Here is a 24,149-nt window from a genome sequence, read left to right as displayed (position 1 = left end):
GCCTGCTTAGAGTGGAGCTTCACCAAAGATCTGGGTATTAACAATACTCTGATGAAATGTTTGATTATGTTGCCAAATGGAGAGGTGTGATTTATGCTTTCATGGTTTGTGCAAGGTCACTGAGTGCGATCTATGGATCGAACCGCAGTGCACAAAGGGAGTGGCGCTCTATGGTTAAAATGAGCACAAGAGGGAGGAGCTCGTACTCTGCTTGTTTCTGAAGGTTCCTACTGGTCCACGATAAGACAGGAAGACAGAGAAGGAAAAGCGTCAAAACACATGTAAAAGACAAACAATTACTGAAAGTAAAAACAGAACTACAGCAAATTCACAGCACAAAAAAGAAAAAAAACAAAAAAAAAAACAAGAGACAACAAGCTGTGCAATGCAAACGTCTTCTGGATAAAAACAAATCTCCAGCGTCTTAATAATTAGAAATAATTAGTGTTTTGATCAGTGGAAAATACTCTGCATTTGTATGCACAGATGAAAAGAAATACGGGTAAAGATACAACATGTAGGAAAAAAATAATCACAAGTACAAAGAGCTGTGATGTACCTGTGGAGGTGAAGGGTTGGTTATATCCCTGGGCCAGCATGGTGTCGTAGGGAGACGCTCCGGCATGAGTCTGCAACACTTGGTTGGTGAGAAAATGGTTCCCCAAAGCAGCTATTGATGAAGAGAGGAGAAAAATTAATATTGCATTCAGATTCCGCCGCGGAGGAGGTCAAACCTGAGATCAAAAGAGATAATTACACCGACAAGCTTCACCTCGGTTGAGAGTGGGAGTGTTGTTCACGTCTGCGGCGATGAAAGACGACTCGGTCTGCCTGCGAACGGTGTCGTTCCACATCCGCCTGATGCGGCTCTGCAGCGGGAAGGAGACGCAGGTTACAGACTGGGAGGAAACAGAGAGCTGTGGCGCGCTGTGCCGTACTTGTCTGTTTGCAGTGGCTCGGCGGCTCTGGCTGCTGGTGTAGCGGCTGTTGGAGCGCAGCGCGGCGCCCTTCACCGAGTCCGGGGAGCTGGACGTGGACGTGGCGCAGCACTGCGAGAGGCGCAGGCAGCGGCCGTAATCCTTCTGACCCTAATCATGCAGAGGACGGGGGTTATCCACATGCAATCATATTACAGACGGAAATGTTACATCGGGACCAAAAAAAAACAAAAAAAAAAAACACTAAAGACGGACCTTTCTGGCGAGGGTGCAGTGCAGTATGGTGATAAGGAGGCCCTGGGCCGTGTTGAGAGAGGAGAAAAGGTAAGCGAGGAGGAGGGATGGAGACGAGAGGAACATCAGGCCGGAAGACCAGGTGACGCTCTGCAGGAAGAGCAGCGTCAGGGAGCCCACCGCCCACGCCCTGCAAGCGCAGAGGAATCATTAAAAAAACATGAGCTATTAGCTCACATGGGTCACGATCAACACAACGTTTGCATGGATAAAAAAATTTAGAAGGCATTGTTTTTTTTATTGCATTTGAAAAAAGGATGTGAATCAATCAGCCTTCAGCAGATGTGCGACTGTTATAGTAGCGGGGGGCATTTCCTCAGGCACCTCATGGGTTTTATTGTAAAAGATTTCCAATTATTTCTCTCCCAGCTATGACTGTGTGATACGTCATCTACTGTATTGTCCAATCAACATGGAAATGATATCATTCTCATGTAAACAGCCCCTAACGCAGACCGGATCCTCATGTGAATGCTCCTCAACAGGATTTACGTTTAGGCTAAACAAACACACAGTTGAGGTGTGTGTGTGTGTGTCAAAGCTTGCTCACTCACTTCTGCCTGAAGGACCCGTGAACACGAGCCGTCAAGTGTTAAAAACACAGACTGAAAAAGTGGAATTAAAGTGCGCTGAGGCTCAGAGCAGGTGGACAAATTTAAACTCGTTGGACATTAATAACGCAGACTCTGGGTGACTTTTTGTTCTTTGTTGGGTACAAGCCTTTTTCACTCACATTTTTCATTTATACTGCAATGCTAAGCCTTGACCTTTAGTTACTCAAACAGATGCAGAAACTACATAAGTCACGCTGCTGTCAAGAGTGCTGCAGTGCCTTTTATTCTGGTTTAGAAAGCAAGCCGTGATGGCTCGGCTTGAGCGTGTTGAAAAATGCTGCTGGTACGAACCTCCAAACAGATAAGGTTCTCAAGGCTTCAGCGAAATGTATTACATTTCTAATTAATTTTTTTTTTGGTTGACTTTCCTTTTCTATTTCGAGTTTAATTAGGTTTTGCTCTGATGTGCAGCCTTAAAGAAACTTTAAAGAATATGACAAATGCTGATGCATGTAAGAGGTGTTTTCTTCACGAGATCATTATGTCTCTAATCAATCTGGACATCTTTTTTTTCCCCCTCTAGTGATTTTTTTTTTTTACACACTGACGCCTGCAAGACAACAGCATGAGACACAATTACTCACCTTAGGTTGTCATGGCGACTGGAGTCTGGTTTCAGAGCAGCCGTGCTGTGCATCTTATGTAAGGTCATCACCAGAACAACCAGGTTCAACTGCGGCCAAAAGGCGGTAAACACGGTCAATTGCACATTCATTAGCGCCGACGGAAGGATCTGTTATTAGGCGATAAAAACCGGAGAGGATGTTCTGTGTACAGGAGCTCGAGGTCTCACCGTAATGATGACTGCCACAGGTCCAAGGAAACTCCAGATGAAGTAATTGTCTGTGCGAAGCCAACATCTACACAGGGAAATAGTAGTGATTAGGAGAAACACTGGCTGCTTACGCAGGAAAATAAATGCAAGAGAGCGAGGTTTCACTTCTACTCACGATGTTTTTGACCCGTAGCCCCTGAAGTCAATGGCTGCAGACACGGCCACCACCAGGCCGGGAAGGGAGTAGCCGCACAGGTAGAAATACTTCCTCCTGGAGTTGCGTCCTTCGAACACCTCCCGCTGCAGCAGGTACAGCTCCACGCCCTCCAGGCACAGCCAGCAAAACACCGAGAGCAGCGAGAAGTGCAGATGGCCGGCAGTGATGGAGCACAGGACCTGCAAATATGTGTTCAAAGAAAACAGATGAGAAGCCATGGATTTGCACAAATCGTTGAGATTAGAGACTATCAGCCGTGCAGGGTCTCTGCGTGCTTTAAACGTCTCCCTGCTTCAACACACCTGCTGCAAACACAAGGACTTTCATCACTGTGCTAAACCTTGTGGCTGAGCAATTTAAATGAGGTGTGTTGAAGCACAGAGACATTTCAACCCCAAACCATATTATACTTTATAATTCACAAGTCAGAAGAGGTTATTAACTGCATTTAATGACTTCAGTATTTAAGCTCAATGTCGAAATACTAACAGGGTTCTCCGTCTTGTTGGCACCGATGAGGAAGAGAAGCTCAGTGACCAGCAGATTGGCCCACAAGTTGCAGTGGATGGTGCTGTGGTCAGTGTGCCACGGTGCCCCCTGGCAGCACAGGGTGGTAAGGCAGGCGGCCAAACACACCAGCGCCACGGAGATGCCCACCCAGGAAACAACGTAAACCAGCAGTTCCTCCACGCCGACCCCAAACTGACAAAGGAACACAGACAGGAAGGAGAGCGTCAGCTTTGTGTTTGTGTGATCATAAAGAGCGCACGTGCGAATGCAGGGGGCATATGGTAATGCGGTTCTGTGGGCATGTGTGGATGGATTGTGTGAACGCGCCGTGTACGTCCCTGCCTGTTACATAACATCTATTTAAGTGGACTGAATCTCACCCAACAAACAGAGCGTCTTCCAGAGAACACTTAATTTAATTTCACGGCTGGACAAAATATCCTGCCACATTTATCACACTCGCTCTTACAGCTACGGCCCACAATTATCACCCATTCTGTGCTTGATGAAACAACATCTCGGAGCTGACAGCGGGGGTGAGGTCCGGCTGTGCCGTAGCTGAGGGTGAGGTCACAGAGACCTTGGTGGTTGAGGATGGAAATGGAACAGCAGTTTTAACGTTTGACCATGTAAAACCCGCAGCAAGTGACGCTCACGATGTTAAATCAAGCTCTTGATCTGATCGCACATAGAAGCAAATCTAAAATCTGCAGGGAAAATATCAACATGGCCGCTTTCGGCGCCGAGTCAATAACGGCTCAGAGCAGCGTTTGTCAACTTGCACACACTGACAGCTCAGAGTTACATCCGGTGACTGAAGATGAATCAAATGCATTTGTGTGCTGATATGCGGTGTGTTTACTTACAGCAGGTTGCTGGTATGTCATGAGGACTGCGTAGCTAGACAGATGGTTGCAGGCGCAAGTCGTGTGCGTGTTGTTTGTGTGCAATAAGCGGCAACCCTGCGTGGACCACCTGCCACTCCCAGAAACCCCCGATGCGTTCCAGAAAGAGCAATTGGGACCAAAATGATTCTCCAGCTGTGAAGAAAAAAAGCAAAACCCGGCAAAACACATGTGAGTGCCTTTAAAGTACGCTCCAGACTGGAGATGCGCTCAATGTGGGGGATGTTCTCATTCCAAATATTAATGTGCCAGATGGAAAAACAGACCTGCAGGTGCCTGAGAGTGAAGATGACCGGCTCGGTGAGGTACACCCTGTTGGATCCTCGGTGCACAGAGGCGGAGATCACGTGGGAGTTGACCACCAGGCTCCTGCGTCTGACCTCCGAGCCCTGGCCCAGGCCGAGCCCCAGGCGCAGGGTGGAGTTCTGCGTGGTCAGGAAGGAGCCCAGGTTTTTATAGAGAGAGAGCACCAGCTTCACCTGGCCTGCAGTGAGAGAGAGGAAAAAAAGACACTGAAGCAGATGCATTTATGCATTTGCAGAGGTTTATATCGCGCTGTATTTTACTTGTCGTGAATTTTGATATGTAAAGAAATCCTATCCTATCCAAGGTTTACAGGGAATATATTATGCAGGGATTTATTCATTCAAAAAGCTGTTTATATCATGCACCGCGTACCATTGTTGCTGTACTGCTGCAAAGCCAGCGCTGATATCTGCAAGATGCTGTCGCTGTCGTACGAGTGAGGGAACGTCAAGTCCTGTATGTCTGCCTCTGTGTTTAGCACATACACCTCCAGATCTGCACGCCGGCCGGATCAGAGGGACAGTTACACGTCTGGGTAAGTTCTCCGTTTCCACAACATGTGCAGCCGAAAAGTGAGAAGCGGAAGAAGCCCACGTACCGACATTTGGCGACCTGTCGCTGAAGCGTCCTTCGTAGAGATTGTTAGCCAATAAAAACGCTCCTTTTTCGACTGCGTCTAGGAGTAACGACGCAGAGCGCGATTGATCGATGCTGCTCATGTCGGCCCAAGACACCAGAGCTTCAGGACCCAGCAGGTTATCAACTGTCTGAACAACCGCCTGAAACAGAGAAGAAGAGGAGAACGTTTCATATGTCTATCTATCTATCTATCTATCTATCTATCTATCTATCTATCTATCTATCTATCTATCTATCTATCTATCCATCTATCCATCTATCTATCTTACCTGAACATAAGCCTTGCATGTGCGTTCCCTCTTCTGCAGCTGAAAAAAAAAAAAAAAAAAAAAAACAGAACGGCAAACATGCACAGTTAAATTCATCATCGCTGACATTTCCGATTTTATTTCCAGGAAAGGTCAAGTACTCACGCCCACCTTGACAACAAGAACAATTTACCTTGTTGTAATTGCGCGCCGCCGACTCTTTATTGGCCGGCCTCAAGGCCTGGAGCTGCGAGTCCAGTATGTCCAGCAGCTGTTCGATCAGCCTGACGGACATGCTGACGTCGCCGGCGTAGATCCGCCCCCGGGTGAGGTTCACCAGCTCCCCGGCGATGTTGGCCGCGTTCTCCCCACTCTTAATCTGAGGTGAGGGCGGGGTGTTTTTAATGTCAAATATTTTGACATTTAAGAGAGAGCAGCTTGCCGACTGCCCTCGGGGCACTCTCACAGTGTGTGTATGTTTTTTTTTTTTTTGTTTTTGTTTTTGTGTGTGTGTTTGTGTCGGACTAACCTTCTGTGCGATCTGGCTGACCCAGGGAGAGGTGCAGTTGGAAAGGTCAGGCCCTCTGGAGTTCCAGCCCACTGGAGATGACATGCATTGATAGGAGGCTATACCTGCAGAGACAGAAAGGGTGACATAAAAAGTCGGAGAGAGAAAGGGCAGCCGGTGTTTTATTGGACCTGAGATGCTTCATCGCTGCTGTTGCTCCTTGTTTATATTTCCTCCTGTGGCTTTCACACAAAAGCTCCAAAACACTTAAGAATCAATTCTAATTGCATATTTGATTTACACGGTTTATGGCGTTTGTTTGAAGCGCTGCTCGCTCATCTGCATTGAGGGATCAGCCGAATTCACCAGCCCGTCATTAATACTGACTTTGTGCGTTGTCGTGCGAGGCAGGTGAGTGACGGTGGTTTGCATCATGCTTTCCTCTAAAAAACCGGGCGTGAGAATGAAGAATCAAACCCTGTTGTCTGTCTGCGTGACGCTGGGACTGATCTACGCACATTGAAAAACATACAAAGCTCAACTTAATGAAAAACAAGACTGGAGCATCTGTTTCACACCTGCTCAGTTAGAAATATGAGACAACAGCCTCAATTTAAAATGCTGATGCTAATAACCCTCCTACTTACATGGAAGATTTTCATCCTGATCAGGTTTTCATTTAGATTCTTTGTGCCTAAGCACCAGCTACTGAAACATACATTATTCACGATTTCTGAAGCAACATAAATCGAAATATACACATAGGTGCACAGATCGTATCCAGCATGTTATCCAGCTACAATGCTGAGACACTTTGTCATTTTTACAGATGAATATACAAAGTTTATTCTCATGCATGCAGTTGACCCTGTTCTGTAGCATCTTTTAAGATACTTAACAACCTGGATGCAAATCCATCTTTGAATGATTCGTAAAATTCTGATAAGTAGCCGTTTTCTGAAGAAAAAGGTCTAAATATCTTTTTTCTCCTCTGGTAGAGTGATCTCTTTTTGTGTCTGCATCATATGCCACTGTGAATGGTATTCTAGCCTGTGTCGGTGGTTTCATTCAGTGTTGGTGCAGGACGGTGGGTGTGGAATCTATGAGAGCACATGTGCCATCAGTCATCAATACATGAGTAACAGGAAAAAATGCAGTATGCACACAGATGCATGCATGGTATAAATAACATTATGGATTTAAATCCCTGTCCATAGTCCTCTGCTCAATAACTCTGTTTTGTTGCTGTTATTAATAAATAGGATTGAGGCTGGATTGTGACATTTGCCTGAACTTCAGTCACATGTCAAAAACAGGATCTTCTTCCGTGTCCAGCAGGGTGATTAACAGTGGGGCAGGATGGCGGCTACAGAGACGTCTGTATAATCTGCACAACAGCTTTATTTTCTGGAGGGGCCGGGTTGAGGAAGGCAGCTGCACAGCGAGAGGAAGAACTGCTGAACCCTGCTTCTCTGCACACTGTAACCCCTCTTTCTCTCCCTGTCTCATCTGAAGGCAAGTTCAAAGAGAGGACATCTGACTACATTTCAAAGGGAAACGAGATACACACACACACACACACACACACACACACACACACACACACACACACACACACACACACACACACACACACACACACACACTCAAAACCCCTCCACACAACAGTACTCACACACACCGACGGTCACATCACATACCCAGAGATCCTTTGGGGCACGGCCTCTCCACAGTCTCCCCCTTCAGGGTGGGCGGCCACTGCACCCCTCGTGCCACGCGCCCCTCACATCCGCCCACCTGGCCCGGCCCCCCAGGGGCCAGGGGCACACGCAGGGGAGGGCGCGGGGTCAGGGGCACCATGGCCGTGATGGGCCGCTGGTCAAAAGGCCCCCTGTTGATGACGCCGATCGGGTGCGAGGCCGACGGCCTGACGGGGGTCAGCGCGACTGTCGCCGTGTACGAGCGGACGGTGGTCATCAGAGAGGAGAGGGGACCTGCGGGGGGGGGGGGGGGGGGGGGGGGGCAACATGGTTATTTCTCCGTATTCACGCCCCGAGACCAATTTCCCAGGTGAAACGAACCTTTAGTAGGAGGCGGCGGCGTGAACTGCAGAGGGTACCGCAGCACGTAGTAGTTGTTCCACACGTACAGCTGGTTGTCTCTGGGGTTGTAGTCGATGGAGGAGATGTACTGGTACGGGTTGGGGAAGGGGATCTGGACGGGCAGCTCCTGCCCGCGGCTCGTGTCGTAGGCGTAAACCACCATGTTGCTGCCGGCGCGCCCGTCCGCCTGCCCCTCGTCGTCCTGGAAGACTGAGCGCACGGCGTAGAGCACGCCGCAGGCCATGAAGGCGTTGCTCGCCCCCCGTTTATCGAAGCCGGTGGCCCATGTGCCCTCGAAGCGCAGAGTGTACGGGTTCACCTGCAGGGAGATATGAGAGCTTAAAAAAACGTGCAGCAACCCCCCCTCTCTGTGGTTTCTTCTCCAAACTTTAATCATGAATGTGCTTTGAGCCTGCTACCTGGCTGACCACGATCCTTCCATTATTGGCTTCAGTAGAGTAAATCACCCAGAGGCCGTTCTCGTCCACCGCCAGATCGATGTCTGACTTCCCTCCCCAGCGGTACGGCGAGGTGTCGTGGTAGTTGGCATTGACCACCACCGCCTCGCCGCTCTTGATGCGTGTCCGCAGGTCATACTTCACCAAGTTGCGCGTTCGCTCCTTGTTATAAAACACGGCGCCGTCGTACACCACGAAGCCCGTGCCATCGACGCGGCTGGGCAGCCTGCAACAGAGACGGAGAGAAAATACAGAGTTTATGTGTAAATTTCCACTTTTGGTACAGCAGCTCTCAGTCTGGTCCAACTAACAATCAAGTCACCCCCACGAGGAATATCTACGGTATGGCTTCTGTGTGTTGTTTGTTGTGATGGTTGGGAAAAAACATTCCAATATTATGTTTTTTTTTTTTAGTCCATGTTAATTGTTCCAGATTTGCAGTTCATAATTTCTTTCATGAGAGAATAATTTGCAGCCGTAACTGCTGCCAAGAACTGAAACTAATATGACGGAAGCTTCAAAGATTGTAACTTTAGCTACCACGCTTTTTTGATCACAGATTAGAGATACAGAACATTTAAAACCAAGTTTTCAAGGCCTTTTGTGTCCATTGAGAAATTAAGTGTTGCTCTGTTTCCATATTAAATTGATTCTGCTGAATGTGAAATTACCCCCTGAAGTCTGCACAGAGCAATTATGTTTTTTCTACAGGCTACAACACAGATTTTTTTTTTTTTTTTGGGGTGAACTGATTAGTCAACCACAATAATCAGCAGATTTTCACAACAAAAAAAAAAAAAAAAAGAAAAGAAGACACACAGATTTCCAGAAAACACAACCAAAAGCTTTCAAGAAGAGATTAAAGCCTCCCACTGCCACAATAACTCATTAACCTCGTCTGCCCAGCTCCTGTGGTTTGTCCTGAGCCAAGAAGTACATTTGGATTGAACGTTGGACTCGAGTGCTGGAAAAATGATCACAAACTGGATAATGAGGTGCAAGCCGAGGATCGTGTCTGACAGACGGTGAAAGTAATACAGAGAGGCGTTCATGTTATCTGATTGATTTGCAGCGCAAAATGTGATTTATTATGTCTGAAAATGTTTTTAGCAGTGGCATTTTTATCTGAGGCTCACCACGGCTTTTATTGGCAGACATTATTATCTGGTATTCTCTTTTTTTTTCCATCACTGTTTCTTTTGTTTTTTTCAATTCTTTATTTTGGCAAAGCGGTTTCAAAATCCAATGTTTCTTTGAAGGGTGTCTGGAGATCTGGTCTGCAGCACATTTGGTCTTCAGTTAATTCTTCCATTGATTTTTATATGTTCTTTTTTTGTTCACACTCAACAATGTTGAGTGTTGAAAAATGCAGGATTTTCACTGGGAAATGAAAAAGCAAAACAAAACAAAGCAAAAAAAAAAAAAAAAAAAAACATTTATTTTAAAAAAAAAAAAAGGAATACTTTTATTTGTTAGATGTTTGATTTAGTCAGTCAATATTTAAACATCTTGCATTCAAATGAAGAAAAAAATGGGTTTTTTGATTGGACATGCTCGGTCCATTTTGTCCAAATTTTGCAAAATCTTTTCTTCTGGACTTTTGAGAGAAAAACATACATTTCATAAAAGATGTTAATTCAGTCGTCAACAGTAGATGGAGAATGTTTAAGCCTCTTCCTTTTTGTTGCAGTCTGTAGAATTTACATCAGCTTTTAAATCTTGTTACTCCATCCATTAAAAAGAAAATCATCATGTGATTTTGCACAAAAGTGCTTGCATGCTTTGATCCCCCAGTTTTTACACTTGACAAATCATCTCCCATCTTGCTTTCTTTCTTTTTTGTACAGATTTACATTTATTAATGCACCAACATGTTTGGTAACTTCTTCCGCGCACCAACGTGTCTCCTTGATTTAATTTAATGTTCTCTAGAGGTTTCAGTGTTCCAGATAAAGAACGTCAACGTGAGCTCAAGTAAACAAAGACTGAAACAATGACATTTCCTTCCAATTGTTCTTATGTAAACAGGATCTAATGCATGCAAAAGCCTGGCCTGGTGCACAATCTGTTTTTGTGAGGGTGTAATTTAGCATGTTTCATACAGGGTCGTAGTAAATTGGGCCCTTTGAGCTGCTGGGATTCACAGGCAGTGAAATTATAACTGTTCTTGTGTGAGTTAATTTTAATTATTAAAAAGTTTAAATTAAATTTGAAGCTTATTTCAGTGTTTTAACAAATCTCCATGAAATTTAAGATAAACACAGTTCTAAAAAAAAACATTTGTTTCAATTAAACATTAATCTTTATGAGCACCGCTCCTTTTTTTAATCATTATTTCTTTTGAAAGCTGTTTAGTGTGTGTGTGTGTGTGTGTTTTTTTTCCTGCCAGTGCCCTTTGATGTGAACCTCTGTTAACTGGATGGTTACACTGATATCAGCAACGCAAGCAGAGCACGAAGCACACTCACTTATAGGTAGTGGTGACCCTGTTTTGCCTGTAGTCATCCCAAGAGGCATATTCATACAGAACCTCTGTTCTGTACGGCGTCCACGGCATGACGTACAGCCTGTCGCCGGCCTGCAGGGGGTCCTTACACCAGGCCCCCGACTGATGCTCCGCCTCCAGGAGCGAGGAGGCCGGCTGGATGCTTAGCAGAGAGCCGGGACACACGAAAACTGGAGGATGGGAGTTTTGGGAGGGGCACAGAGCAAGGATGTGAGAGAGAGAGAGAGAGAAAGAGAAGAGAGAAGAGGATGAAGCGAGAGAGCAGGAAGGGAGGTGAGAAAAGAGTGAGAGAGAGAACAGTGAAGGCAGGTGTGAGGAAAAAAATGGATCAATGCATGAAAGATGAATTGGATTAGATGCAATTGATGCAGCGAGATTAAGAAGAAAGAATGAAGAGAAAAAGAGAAAGGGATTTAAAACACCTGTGCTGATCTTGAGAGGCAAGCAACAGAGGAGACGTAAAAGTGTTGAAAATCACACACGGTTAGTGTGTGTGTGGTGAGTAATACAACAGGGACACTGCAATGAAAGGTGTGTGAGTGTATTTATTGGCTTTGTTTGTGTATGTGTGTGTGTGTGTGTGTGTGTGTGTGTGTGTGTAAGTGTGTATGTGCACGTTTGTGTGTGTCGGTTAGTGCAAAAAGAGTGAAAAAGGAGTGTGAGGTAGAGTCAGGGACGCAGAGGGCGGAGCTAAATTTTGCCTTGAAGTGAATGAGAGGGCAGGTTAGTTTACGCCGAGCACAACGATTGGTCCACCCACATGTCAATAACTGTATGGACACATATGTATACTGTACAGTCTCACACTGGCATGCAAATAGGCATGCACACACACCCACACACATAAGCAGTGCTTGGTAAGCACACATCCAGACGGATATACAATCACACAAATTTCGTCTTATTTTTCCTATGAAGATAAATAAGGGGCTCTTCCTATAAGGGAAGAAAAGGGAAAATAAGCATGAAGAGGATGATTGGACGAGGAGGAAGGAAGACAGAGTCGAAGTGGGAAGGAAAGCACAAAAGAAAGAAAGAACGAAAGGCAGAAAGAAAGAAAGAAAGTGCTTGTGTGTTAAAAGGAAATAAAGGCGTTAGGGGGAGACTGTGTTTCTGCATGTTTTGGTGAACAGTTGTGTTTATGTTTGCGTGCACAGAGAGACCGAGGGAGAGAAGGAACAGAGACAGAGAGATCGACCAGGAGCGAGAGGGGAAGAAAGAGAGGAGCAGAGAGAACGAGAGCGAAAGAAAAAGGAGAAGAGAGACTAGGTGCAGAACCTGGATAAAACTGGATAAAAGGACGGCTTTCTATACAACAAGAGATGGATAAAATGGGGAAAAAAAGAACCGAGTAGGAAATGAAAAAAAAGGAAGGGGGGCAACATCCAGCATGACTACGAAACAACGTCCTAGGGTAGGAGGAAGAGAGAAATGGTAGGAGAGAGGAGGAGAAGAAGAGAAGAAGAGAGGGGGGTCGGGGGTAAGGAGAGATCAAGATGCTACAATGTATTGTCTTTACCTTTTTGGTCCACTTCTACTTAAGCATAGGAAAAAAAAGAGGGAGAGAAAGAAAGAAAAGTCAGAGGGTGAAAGAAGGGAAGTAAAGAGAAGCAAGAATGCAAGCAAGAGCGGAAGAAAGAGAGAAAGTGGGTGAGGAATAAAGGAAGAAAGCAAGAGGGAAAGAAAGCGAGAACAAAAGGGGGAAAGAGAAAAAGGAAGAAAGAAAGAGTTTGCACAGATAAAGACTTTGGAGCTCATTCTCACCACAAACATTATTGTTCACGTAAAAGGAAGAAGAATCACAAGAGAGACCCGACAAAGTCCTCCTCCTTCCTCTCCTCCCCTCCCACTCCATCCTCTCCCCCCTCTCCTCCCCCCGCCTCCCTCCCTGATGTCTCCTTCCCTCAATCAGGCTCCTGTGGAGAAAAGAGAGCAACTCCCGTGGCGTGAATCTGGAAAAGAAAACACACACGCATGCACGCGCAGGTGCACACTCGCATCCTCCCGAACGCACGCGCGCACACAGACGACACACGGTTTGCAAAACCTCCTACAGCTCTCCCCCTCTGCACTTCCTCCATCCAACTTTCTTTTTAGTCATTTACACGAGCAGACGCACACTCAAGCTCCCTGAGAAAAAAAAAAAGTCTGTTCTATCCGTCAAGCTCTCAGGGAAACAGTCAACATCAGAGGTCATAAGAACAGTAAAACACACCTCAAACCTAGAGTGCATATTGACAAGAAAAAGGTTAAATTTGAGTGTAATAATAGAGGGTGTGTGCATGTGTGTGTGTTTTTGAACAGAATGTGTGTGTGTGTGTTGATGTGTAAGTCTGATTACATGCATACTCACTGTAAGGGACGCATTCGTACTGGATCTCCAGGTACTTGTACGTTCCGGGACAGGGGTCCGGGAAGACGTCGACCCCTGCGACCACCACACACTGAGTCCTGTTGTTACACCTGGGGGCCGCAGACCGACGGACGGGCGGGCGGATGGATGGATGGATGGATGGATTGAAGGATAAATCAGTCAAGGGGATGATGGAGTGAGAAAACAAAGAAAGGAAGGAGAGTGATTAACAGACAGGAAAGGGGAAGCAAAGGACACTCCATTTGTCTACTCCCTCTTGCTGAATATTGATCAGTTCTTCTAGGAAAACACTGCTGAGTACACAGCTAATGGTGCAGCGAGGCACTCAGCCTCAGCCGGAGAGACTGCTGCTCTCGCACGCACACACGGGCGCACAACACAGCCATCGGCTTTGTCTAACGTTTCCTCCCAATCAACATGTATGTTGTGCAGCTGTGCGCAGTATGTGCAAAACAATAGATGCTCCCATTGATTGGCTTAACCGCCTACAAAAGACTCGCACACATCCAGACAGCTCCGGATTGACGTTGCAATCAGCGGCAAAGGCCATATAATTTAATCACAAAAAAAAACAGTTTCATCGTCCGCAGGACGAGACATCCAGCCCATACACACCTCTGGGACATGATCTTTAGTGCGTCGGGGAGGTAACACTGCGTGTTCTCCATCTGGAAAGGGTCCGCATCGCAGATCTTGTCGTCGGTGCGTCCGTAATTGGCGGTCTCCACCATGACCACATCGCTTCCCGGGCAGCGCAGCTCTATGGGGTAGCCTTCGCACGCCAGCTCCCGGCGCAGCAGCCCGAATGGCATGACGGCCCGGGACATCGCTGCACCGGTGGAAGGGGAAGGAACGGGAGGAGTTGGGGAAAGAATGAGGAGAAAAACTGCATCTAAAATTTAATTTGTTTTCAGGATGTTCAGAAAAATTGTCACTTGATTTGATCGCCATATAATTAACTACAACAAACGAAATGAGCACGGATTAACCGTATAACTGTCATTGGTTCCCGGTGATGTTAATTACTGTTGCCACCCATTGTTATAGTGAAGAGGAAGAGACTGGAAGTCTGCTTGATTTGATTTTGTGAACGTTTCTGTGAATCCAGTGTAATCGTGACGCTGTGACACTACAGCGTTACAGTGTTGCAACATTTCCTGGTTATGTTTCAATGGTTCAGTGTTACGTTGTTACAATGTTTCAGTGTGAAATGCTGCCGTGTGCCAAACGTGTCGATGCGTCATGAACACCATCCTGTTGGACAAAGAATCTTTCAGACTAAAAACTGTATAAATATCAGCTTTTTTCAGGCTCCCCACTCAGGATCTCTGGATCAGGTCAAACAACAACAACTACTACACAATTACTTTTAGACACCGATGGAACATTGCAAATAGTTCCTTTAGACTTGAAGATGAGTGTGAAAATGCACAATAGCATTATTTTAAACATTTAAAGGAAAATATGAAGATAAATTTAATTAGCTGTGTCTAACTTATCACGATCAATCGAGTTATTATTTTAATCATTTGACAGCCCTTTTTAAATGTCACATTAGCAAATTAAACATTCCTGCAAATGCAGTGCTACCAGGCAGATAATAATTTTACCAGTTATTTTTAGCATTTTTCAAATCATCACATCAATTATTTCAGCAGGAAGAAACAAAAACACACATCTTCTTATATGCTTGACAAAAATTGAAGTGCTGGTTCAATTTATTTACTTGAGCAAAGTAGAAGCACTGAAATGTATTTGAATACAAAGAGAATATAAAAGTGTTTATTTGAACTGATCTCATACGTGGAAAATATGTTGCAACTCCAACTCCGCTCTTCTGTCAGTGTTATTCAATTCACTTTAATCCATGTTTGCTGCCACTTCTTCATCTCAAGGACCTCTTGTTTGTTTCAGCCTGTCACATATTTCATCATTCTTGTCTTTTCGCATCTGCCTCACAAGAAGCATATTTCTTCTGTTTCTGACGCATCCAGCGCACAGTGGTAATGATGATGATTTTTCAAATGGAACAAAGTGTTTTAAAATTCTTATTGTTTAATGCGAGAAGTATTAATAATTTGGTGGAAGTTTAGTTAGTAAAAAAAAACTACACTAAATATAAGAAAATTTCTCTTATTCTATTCAGTTATATCAGATAGCACCACATCGGCCGTCATTGTTGTGTATTCCATGTAAAGCCGGTATAAATCAGACTCATCATAACGTATATGCACAAACTTCAGCAGAACTCTATCCTCTGGCGTCCTCTAACATTTTTATTAAGGCTATCAATAAAATGCTCATGATGGTATAAATTCAAAATTTAAGAGATGACCTTGGAGGGCATAATGATAATCATAAGTTCTAGGAAAATGTTATGTCAGTCCTTCACTGACTTGAGCTTAACAAAAGACGCACTCACACTGAGATTAAATTCAATGCTCCAAACACTGAGTCTATGCAAAGTGTCTCCCAACACAGATCACACTCCTCTGACAGTCTCAGTCAATTCATGCAAAGGCTCTTATTTGATCTGACACCGCACACATGGAATGAGCGCCGGAACCGTGAACATGTCACGTTAATGATTAAAACGTACTCATGTGAAATCTCACACTGGAACGACTCCCACATGTGTAGAGATGCCGCTCTCATCATATCGCATCTCCGCTGTGACACCCACACATAAAGCGCCGAGATGCACGGGCGCGTCACGAAACCTGGTGTTTTAAGTCAACGGGGAGGCTGTTGTTCATATTTCCCACTGTCAAGCGCTCCGCAAACACCATCTTTGCTTTCATTCGTCTAAGAGCCGCATCTGCATGTTATGTACACGCTCTGTGCAAACACCCACCTGACTGCCACACAAATCTCTGTAAACCAGGGTTATTGGAGAAAATCCCATTACCATTACCTTAATCCGGTTGTTCACATCAGCTTGAGTATCGTGTACACATGACAAGGTGTTTGCCGCATCAGGATTAAACCTGCTCTTAAACCCAACACGTCTGTGTGATTAGTATGCAGCAGGCGTGCTGGAACTGTCCAAGGTGCTGAAAGCCTGCGAAAGGCAGCGGCTCCAATAATGCATTTGTCAAGTTGCAAAGTTCAGTCCTGTTCGAAAGCATTTTTTTTTTGGTGTCTTTGACTTAAAGTTCCCCTTCACAGCAGTGCTAAAGAATGATTACATACATATCTGAATGACACAAGCTTTCGCTGCTATCAGCATCGATATCTGAACCCTCTTATGAGTCGATTAACTGGATTCATTCGGATTTTATGGCTGCAGAATTGTTACAAATTGTGCAATAAGCCTGAGCTCCAGCTCTTCTTTCCAAGACAACCTAGCTTTTAATATCTGGCAGTTTTTCATTAATACTGTGTCTTCTTGATAGTATTGAGAAGCTCATGCTACAAATGTGTGACTCATTGGTGGAACTCGTCTGTGATTGGACGGCACCACCGCAGAAGTGGTGGGAGTACGAGAAGTGGAATTTTCCACATTTCCTAAAGAATCTGGGAGTCTTTGTGGTGAGAAATTCTCATGCAAAATACTGTCATTGGCAGCTTGATAAGAATGAAATGGTATAAAAGCTGTGAATCATTTATAGGTCACACACTGAAATATTTGGAAACTGAGAATTTCAGCATTTCGGTGTTGAAGGAATATTTCAAGACCTACTTTTTTTATATGCGTGACTTTTCAGAATCTCATAAACCACAAGTAAATATTATTCGTATGAAATAGAAATCCGTAAAACTGACCAAAATGACATCATATTTCAGGTGTAGTTTCAAAAGTTCTCTCTGCATGTCTTCAAAAAGCTTTGATATTTTGTCTCATCTTAATCACAACATAGTACTACTGTCCTGAAAAACGTGTGGGTTTATCTGCACGGCGATGTGCTCTGTTATTAACTTTAACGGTTAATTTTAAAGAAAGTGGAAAAGCCTTAAAGTGACCATAGATGGTTCGCTAACCCATAAAGGGTTAAATGAAAAATACTGTCAGCACAAACTCCCTCATGGCAGTGTGTTATTCTAGAATTTGGACAATTTGAGCTCATCTTCAGAAGAAAAGAAGCATTTTTTTTTTATATTGCTCCAGGCACACCCGCACTGATTTCCCATTGCTACCGGCAAGAGTAGGAAGACAAATGCTGACTCCTAAATGATGCCTTTTATCTTAAAACATTTCCCGGTGGCTGAGTTGACGACTCAGAAGTTTGAAATTTAAGTAAAGTGGACTTTAAATATCACCAAAGTCATTCGGCTTCCAATTACAACCTCGAGGCAATGCATTCAGCAGCATCTAACAGACCTGCGGAGATCAGCGAAGCCAACAGCAGTGCTCGCTAAATGGGTGGTAACTAAGAGAAGGTGAGAAAACAAAAGCAGCCTCTATTTCCTGCAGCTCATGCTGTTCTTTACAGGGTGTTTTTTTTTTTTTTTTTTTAGTTGATCTTGAAGTACAGCAGGTAACTATGTTTTAGTACTAAAACACACATTGGGAATAATCACTCCACGTATTTAAAAATAAATGCAGAAAAAAAGGCGTGAAAAAGAAAATGAGATTAATTATGAGCAAATTAGAAAAACTGTGCAATTTCTGATGTCTCATGGAACTGCCAATAAGCAAATGTTTTGGCCATTTTGAACGTAATAAAGCCAAAAAAACATAATGACTTGCCAATATTGTAATAAAATAGTGAAATATTCTTCACGACCGTGACTGAGTGTTGCAGTTTAGCGAACGAAGATGATGGCTATCACATCCACTGTACCTACTTTTTGCTAGTAAATGCCGCAAAACCTGTAAAAAGGCATTCATATCAAAGAAATGATCCATGTTTTATTACATTATTGACTGCAGCTATTACATTTTGAAAGGATTATTTAATCCCACTTCAGTTATGTAATAAATGATTGCATTATTAGCGAAATGTTGATCGAATATCTTATAATGCTATGTTTAAGTTATTACATAATGGGCTTAATTACATTTAAAAAAGCCCAGAACTATCACATTATTGGAAGGTATTATGTTACTGGATATTGTTACATTATAGGTTGTTGCCTCTCATCCTGCACTCGAGGGCTTTGAACGATTGTACATCTAGTATAAATGCATATGCAGCTTTGTGAGTGTCTCCTCCGCTCCAACGATGGAAGCGGATGATCAGATGTGGATCTGCCTTTACATGAGCCACATGAACGCACAGAAGTAGAATTCCGCGGGGACGTCGTTTCACGGGGTCTTACACATGATGCCGCCGCCGTCACGTGACATTTACCTTGGCTGGAGGGGGCGACGTGAGACAGAGTGAGCGCACACACTCCCACGAGCCACAGTGACACAGCCATGTCGGGAAGGAAGCTTTGGGACGTCGCACCAGCAGCCGCGTAAGGAGAGCCTGGAGAGGAAGAAGGGAACGGCGTAAGACTCCGAGTGAAAAACTACACCCGATCCTGTTGGTATAGATCTATGTGTGTGTGTGTGTGTATCTGAATGTGAATGTGTGTTTGATGGTCAATAACTCACACTGACAATGAAAGAGTGCACATGATAAAACGCAGCAGGGCGGCAGGAGTGTAGAATAATAGAGGGAGACAGACAGACGGACAGACGGAGCAAAAGAGAGATAACAATTGAACGATCATTGTAGCGAGGGGAAAAAAAAAAAAAGTCCCTCAATCTGCTGTTACCATGGTGATAGCACAGTGCAGTCTCAGGGAGCGAGCCAGAGACAGAGAGTGATTAGATATACGCTGGGTGTGCACATCCGCGGGTGTTTGTGGGTGAAAGCGCACGCGTGAGAGTTCGTGTTTTAAGTCCTTAATTAGCCAGAAGCAATACTGGCCGCTGACCCATAAAAGAGTCTTAATCTCCCAATCCTCACACACACACACACATACATACACAGACGCACACACACACACACACACACACACACACACACACACACACACACACACACACACACACACACACACACACACACACACACACACACACACACAGGCAGAGTGTTGGACTCAGCTTAGGCCACTTTCCAGTAATCCTAAATAAATGATGTTGAAGAGACGATCTCATCTCCAGCAGGGTGAGGAGGTAAACAGCCGAGTGATCCGAGGGTGACGGCGCACCGCCGAGCTTCATGAGGGAACATACGGGACGCAGACAGATGAGCTACAAGGCAACAAGAGTAATATGACTCCTTAATATAGACTGAACTCTTGGCCTTGGACAGAAGGCAGGATGGAGGCTCAAAAACAACACGCGCGGCAAAGCGTTTCTCTTTCCTGCTTAGTATTCCAATCTGCTGCGCCGATGTGGACTCGCTATCTAGCACTATGGTCTCGGGAGGAGCATGTGAGTGTGTGTGTGTGTGTGTGAGTGTGTGTGTGTGTGCGTGCGTGCAAACATATGTGTGCTTGTGTGTTTGTTTGTGACTTGCTTTTCCCTCCATCTTCTTGTTAGGTAATGATGGCAGACAGATTTAGGTCACTCCTCAACAAATGTCCAACATGCATTCAAATACACACACACACGCGCGCATACACACACATGCACACACACATTAGGAGAGACAGTGGCGAGAGGGAGACAGAAAGGATGAGCCAAGGAGGAGTAAAGGAACCTCGTCATTTTGCGAATCCACTGAAGCAACAACACTGTATTAAAAGCCCGAGGACCACCGTGATACACACACACACACACACACACACACACACACACACACACACACACACACACACACACACACACACACACACATAAATGCACATTGTGTCCGATCTCATCAAAAACCCTTATGGCAGCAAGTTCTCTCTCTTCCAACCCCATCTCCCCATCTCTCTCTCTCTCTCTCTCCCCCTCTCTCGTGCACGCACATACACACCCCCTTAAGTGTTGATGCAGAGTAAGTGGAGCAAGGACACTGATGGCCCTTGACAAAGCCACACACCCAGTCCCCCTGTTAGCACCACCATGCGCCCTGCCTGCAACCACGGTCCCGCCCGGGGCCACCGGCCGGCCTACTTGGAGGAGCGGCGAGCTCTAAGTGAGAGAGTGCGAGTGGAGGGGCCTCGGGTCAAATTTATTACACACACACACAGGCATTAATGTACATATTGTGCATACCGCAGAACATTTTAAGTGCACAGAAGAGGCTGCATTTACAGTTTGCTCACCGGTGAAAGACATGCGCTGGATATCTCTGCCGCCGTTGACAATTTTTCAAGTGTTTTATCGCATTTCCCAAATGTGAGCTTGATATACTTGATTTCTTCGAAAAGTTTTAAATCTCCACTGTAGTGTGAAATAAATTTATGCGGATTTGAGTTGCATCTCCCTTCACAGCGTGAAGCTGTAATAACAAATGCCAGCGAGCTCTAGGAGGTTAAAAATGAGAGTGTGGAAAACAAATCCAGCGTGATTCACCTCTCCTGAAATTTAAGCAGTAAATTAAAGAAAATGGATTGGCTCACTGTTACTGGAAGCCTTTTTTTTTGGTGGTGGGGGGGGAGTGGGAGCGATGTGAAATCACACCTTTACAGAGATTCGCACAGCGAGAGGTGGAGGCCATAAAATCAACAGAGAGCCGGGGAGAACAAGAGTAGCCCCCCCCCCCCCCCTTCTGGTCGGAGAGCAATCAGTGCCTGAGGGCAGATCACTAAAGCACAAAGCGACACAACAGCCCTGTAGTGTTATGTTCCTAATGGACAAATGAATGAATGTGGTTGTGTGTGTGTGTGTGTGTGTGTGTGTGTGTGAGTCTGGGTGCATCAATGTGTGTGATGGGGAAAAGATGAGAGCAATCAGAGACGAGGGAGAGGCAGACGTCTGACTCCCAGCTGCACAATAAAAGAAAAAGCTTTACCGGCTGTAATTTCTGGCATCGCCGAGGATGATATTTAAAGATTAAAACATGTTGCTCCGGCCTCTGCCACCGCGGAGCAGCTTCAGGCCGATGACCTCTGCAGCTCCCGCAGGACCGAGGCCTACGCGCCGCAGTCAGGGCCACTTACGGGGTTTTATAGTCTGCGTGTTTGTCTAGTCGATGCATGACTCTGGGGAGTGAAGGTGTCACACTGTGTCAATCACTTGCTTGTCGCAGACCGGAAACACGGCGATGATCAGGGCCGAGCTCAGAGCGTGGAGACCTGCACTGCAAGTCACGGTGGTGCAACGGATGGAGGGACGAAATAATAAGAAGCTTGTTTAAAATAATGGGAAATAAAGCAGAGCCCGCCTGCAGGGAGACTGAAGAATAAACAGTCGGTCCAACCACAACATTTGTTCTAACAATCCCTATAAGGCTCCTCTGCTTATTCCAGACGTCTCAACATATGCTAACAATATCAGAGCCGCGCGTCATTACTGCACAGTTCACCTGGTTGCACAGCTCTCTTGGCTTTGGTCACACCGTGCACCGCCGGATAACCCCGCCATCGCTTAATCCGACACACAGAATGACTGACACACTGCAGGTCATTATACATTATTATATTCACTTCTGTTCAATTAGTTTTAATTGATGCAGAGGAGATTACAACGCAGACGACACACGGCTCTTAAATAAGGTGCAGATTTTACAGTAAAAGATAAGAAGATTATAAAGACGTATTCGATTAGGAGGGTAATAAAACCTGCAGTCGACATTAAGGCAACGTGTGATGTCTTCCATACATTTTCCCTTTTTTCTATTGGCTCTTTATTAGGCACTGAAATACATGGAAATGTAATATGTACATTCCATGAGTTCAACACCAGTGCACCCTGGTCAAAAACCTAAGACCAATGGTAGCGTCTCTTGATGTTTGAACCAAAGCAAGAAGGCAAAACATTACAGCAGCGCAGAGCTCAATGTTAAATTATGCATTCTATAATCTCCATTAATCTATGGTTATTACATCTGAAGAAACAGGAAGTTACTGAATAGGGCCATTAGCCATATGAGGGGTCAAAGGTCTCAGAGCTTAATTAGTTGCTCATTTCATCAGCGTGGTTTAGACATCAGTAGGTTTCGGTGGCACTAATCCTGGAGTCCTGCTCATTGTAGTCTTTTTTTTTCTTCTGTATTTGAGCTTGTAGCCTTGCCTCGAAGCATTCCAAGTGTTCAGAGCTGCACTCTCTGACAGCATCAAGCTTAATGTGCACAACACAATGAGGCTTAATTGGTTGCAGATGTACCTGGCCTCTGTTTTCATTTTGAAAAAAAAAAAGAACTGTATCCATTTATACCCACATATACACTTATAGTCCCTCTGCTCCAAGGTAAGCTTTAATAATCATCTGCAATGCCAGCATATAATAAGGTAAATAATCTCATTAATATCCATTACGAGGTTCAAGACGCTAAAAGCTTTTCTGTGTCACACGTGTGCACCAATGCCCAGACAGAGACGGGTCTGTGAGAAGGATTTTCCGCGAGAAGTCATTTGATTTTCTTTCACCTGGAATTGAGTCTCCTCCACAGACTGCAGGAAGGCTGATTAAACATTGATAAGTTTCCTCACATATTTATCAAGACCGTAATCCTGCCCTCAGCACACGCTCCCGGAGTTAAAAGCACACCCGGCCTTTGTGCACTACAAGCACTTTCTCGGTGTCGGAGAAGCTCGGGGATTTTAAGTGTGTTTGCGCTCATTTATCACCTGTTCCTTCCCACATGATCACCACAAACTACAGCGCACGATTGTTCAGGACTGTCAATATCGGATGTAAGCCTGACACCTGGACTGGAAACACGCCACAGATTCTCAAGAGCTGCACGTACAATATCTCAAAGTCTGCCGTGCAACAATACCGGCACACCGATATGCACATTGAAGGCATTATTTGTCATAAAACTGTGCTTCCTTTCAAAAGCGGTCTTCAAAAGAGTCTTTCTTTCAGCGTAATCGATGAAGGGAAAAAAATTCACAGTCTCAGCAATCTGTGTTGAAAATCATTTCTCCTGCCCAGTCAGAGGTGGGCGAGAACAAACTTAAATCCAACAGGGAATATATTCAGCTAGCTCTGCTGCATCCATCTCATGTGGGGCGCAGTGACAATACAAAAATGCAAACCTTAAGGAGTTGTGGGTGTTCGAATCATCACTCCCATGATTGCAGAGCTCCGTGTGCGAAGATAAGAAGAGCACATATTCATGAAATAATACATTCACAAGCAAGGACTGTAGCAATAACAGCTTCACTGTGTTCATTTGTTTCACAGGATAACAAACAGTGTTAGAATTTGAACGATTCAACATTACAATTGATTATATTTGTCGTGCATGAAAACAGAGCTGCAGAGCTGCTGTCTCTTTCTGTGTACTTACTATTTCACTACACTCCTGTTTACTGAGGGAGGAAGCGACTCAATCCTTCTGCCACTATTGTGAAAAATGTCCAACTTTAAGTAGTTAACATTGTGCCTATGATGTGTGAGCATAAATGTTAGCTAACCTATGTAATGTTTTGTTCTCTAGTGTTTTGTTTTTGGTTTTTCCTCCTGTAATTCATTCTTAATTTATTTTCAGGAACCAAAAACATCCAATTTAGAGCATCTTCCTCTCACTGATTCATGTCACTTGATTCATGCAACAAATACACAGGACAGACCAAGCTGCAAAAGATGATCAAAATTAATATAAAGGTCACTTTCCTCAGTAACAAGTTACTGTTTATCTTCTATAAGTAACGACATAGATCTCCAAATTGTTGATAGAATATGCAACAATATTTTATTAATAATTTCAAGAATGC

At 44.7% G+C, this 24,149-nt stretch overlaps 1 protein-coding gene across 2 annotated transcripts in view; it reads right to left on the bottom strand.

The window, feature by feature from the left end:
* The window catches only part of LOC115385464 (adhesion G protein-coupled receptor L1-like), a 29,941-nt gene that overhangs the window by 2,739 nt on the left and 3,053 nt on the right, over positions 1–24,149 (bottom strand). The window contains exons 2-25 of one of the 2 annotated variants that reach the window (XM_030087478.1): positions 18,689–18,808; positions 14,010–14,223; positions 13,374–13,483; positions 12,540–12,554; positions 10,983–11,190; positions 8,476–8,740; positions 8,036–8,375; positions 7,655–7,948; positions 5,976–6,079; positions 5,640–5,825; positions 5,468–5,506; positions 5,158–5,338; positions 4,932–5,054; positions 4,520–4,737; positions 4,215–4,388; positions 3,328–3,540; positions 2,797–3,017; positions 2,640–2,706; positions 2,431–2,519; positions 1,194–1,362; positions 939–1,088; positions 773–869; positions 560–670; positions 207–230 (exon numbers count right to left, since the gene is read on the bottom strand). In XM_030087478.1, coding sequence (XP_029943338.1) covers positions 207–230; positions 560–670; positions 773–869; positions 939–1,088; positions 1,194–1,362; positions 2,431–2,519; positions 2,640–2,706; positions 2,797–3,017; positions 3,328–3,540; positions 4,215–4,388; positions 4,520–4,737; positions 4,932–5,054; positions 5,158–5,338; positions 5,468–5,506; positions 5,640–5,825; positions 5,976–6,079; positions 7,655–7,948; positions 8,036–8,375; positions 8,476–8,740; positions 10,983–11,190; positions 12,540–12,554; positions 13,374–13,483; positions 14,010–14,223; positions 18,689–18,758 — 3,682 coding nt within the window. In that variant the 5' untranslated portion in view covers positions 18,759–18,808. The remainder of the gene's footprint in view (positions 1–206; positions 231–559; positions 671–772; positions 870–938; positions 1,089–1,193; positions 1,363–2,430; positions 2,520–2,639; positions 2,707–2,796; positions 3,018–3,327; positions 3,541–4,214; positions 4,389–4,519; positions 4,738–4,931; positions 5,055–5,157; positions 5,339–5,467; positions 5,507–5,639; positions 5,826–5,975; positions 6,080–7,654; positions 7,949–8,035; positions 8,376–8,475; positions 8,741–10,982; positions 11,191–12,539; positions 12,555–13,373; positions 13,484–14,009; positions 14,224–18,688; positions 18,809–24,149) is intronic. The other variant, XM_030087479.1, reaches the window with a different exon arrangement.

This window comes from Salarias fasciatus, unplaced genomic scaffold (genome assembly GCF_902148845.1).
Source record: "Salarias fasciatus unplaced genomic scaffold, fSalaFa1.1, whole genome shotgun sequence".
In the NCBI taxonomy this organism is placed as follows: Eukaryota; Metazoa; Chordata; class Actinopteri; order Blenniiformes; family Blenniidae; genus Salarias; species Salarias fasciatus.
Note: the sequence above shows the minus strand (reverse complement) of the source record. Positions and strands in the feature narration are given on the sequence as shown.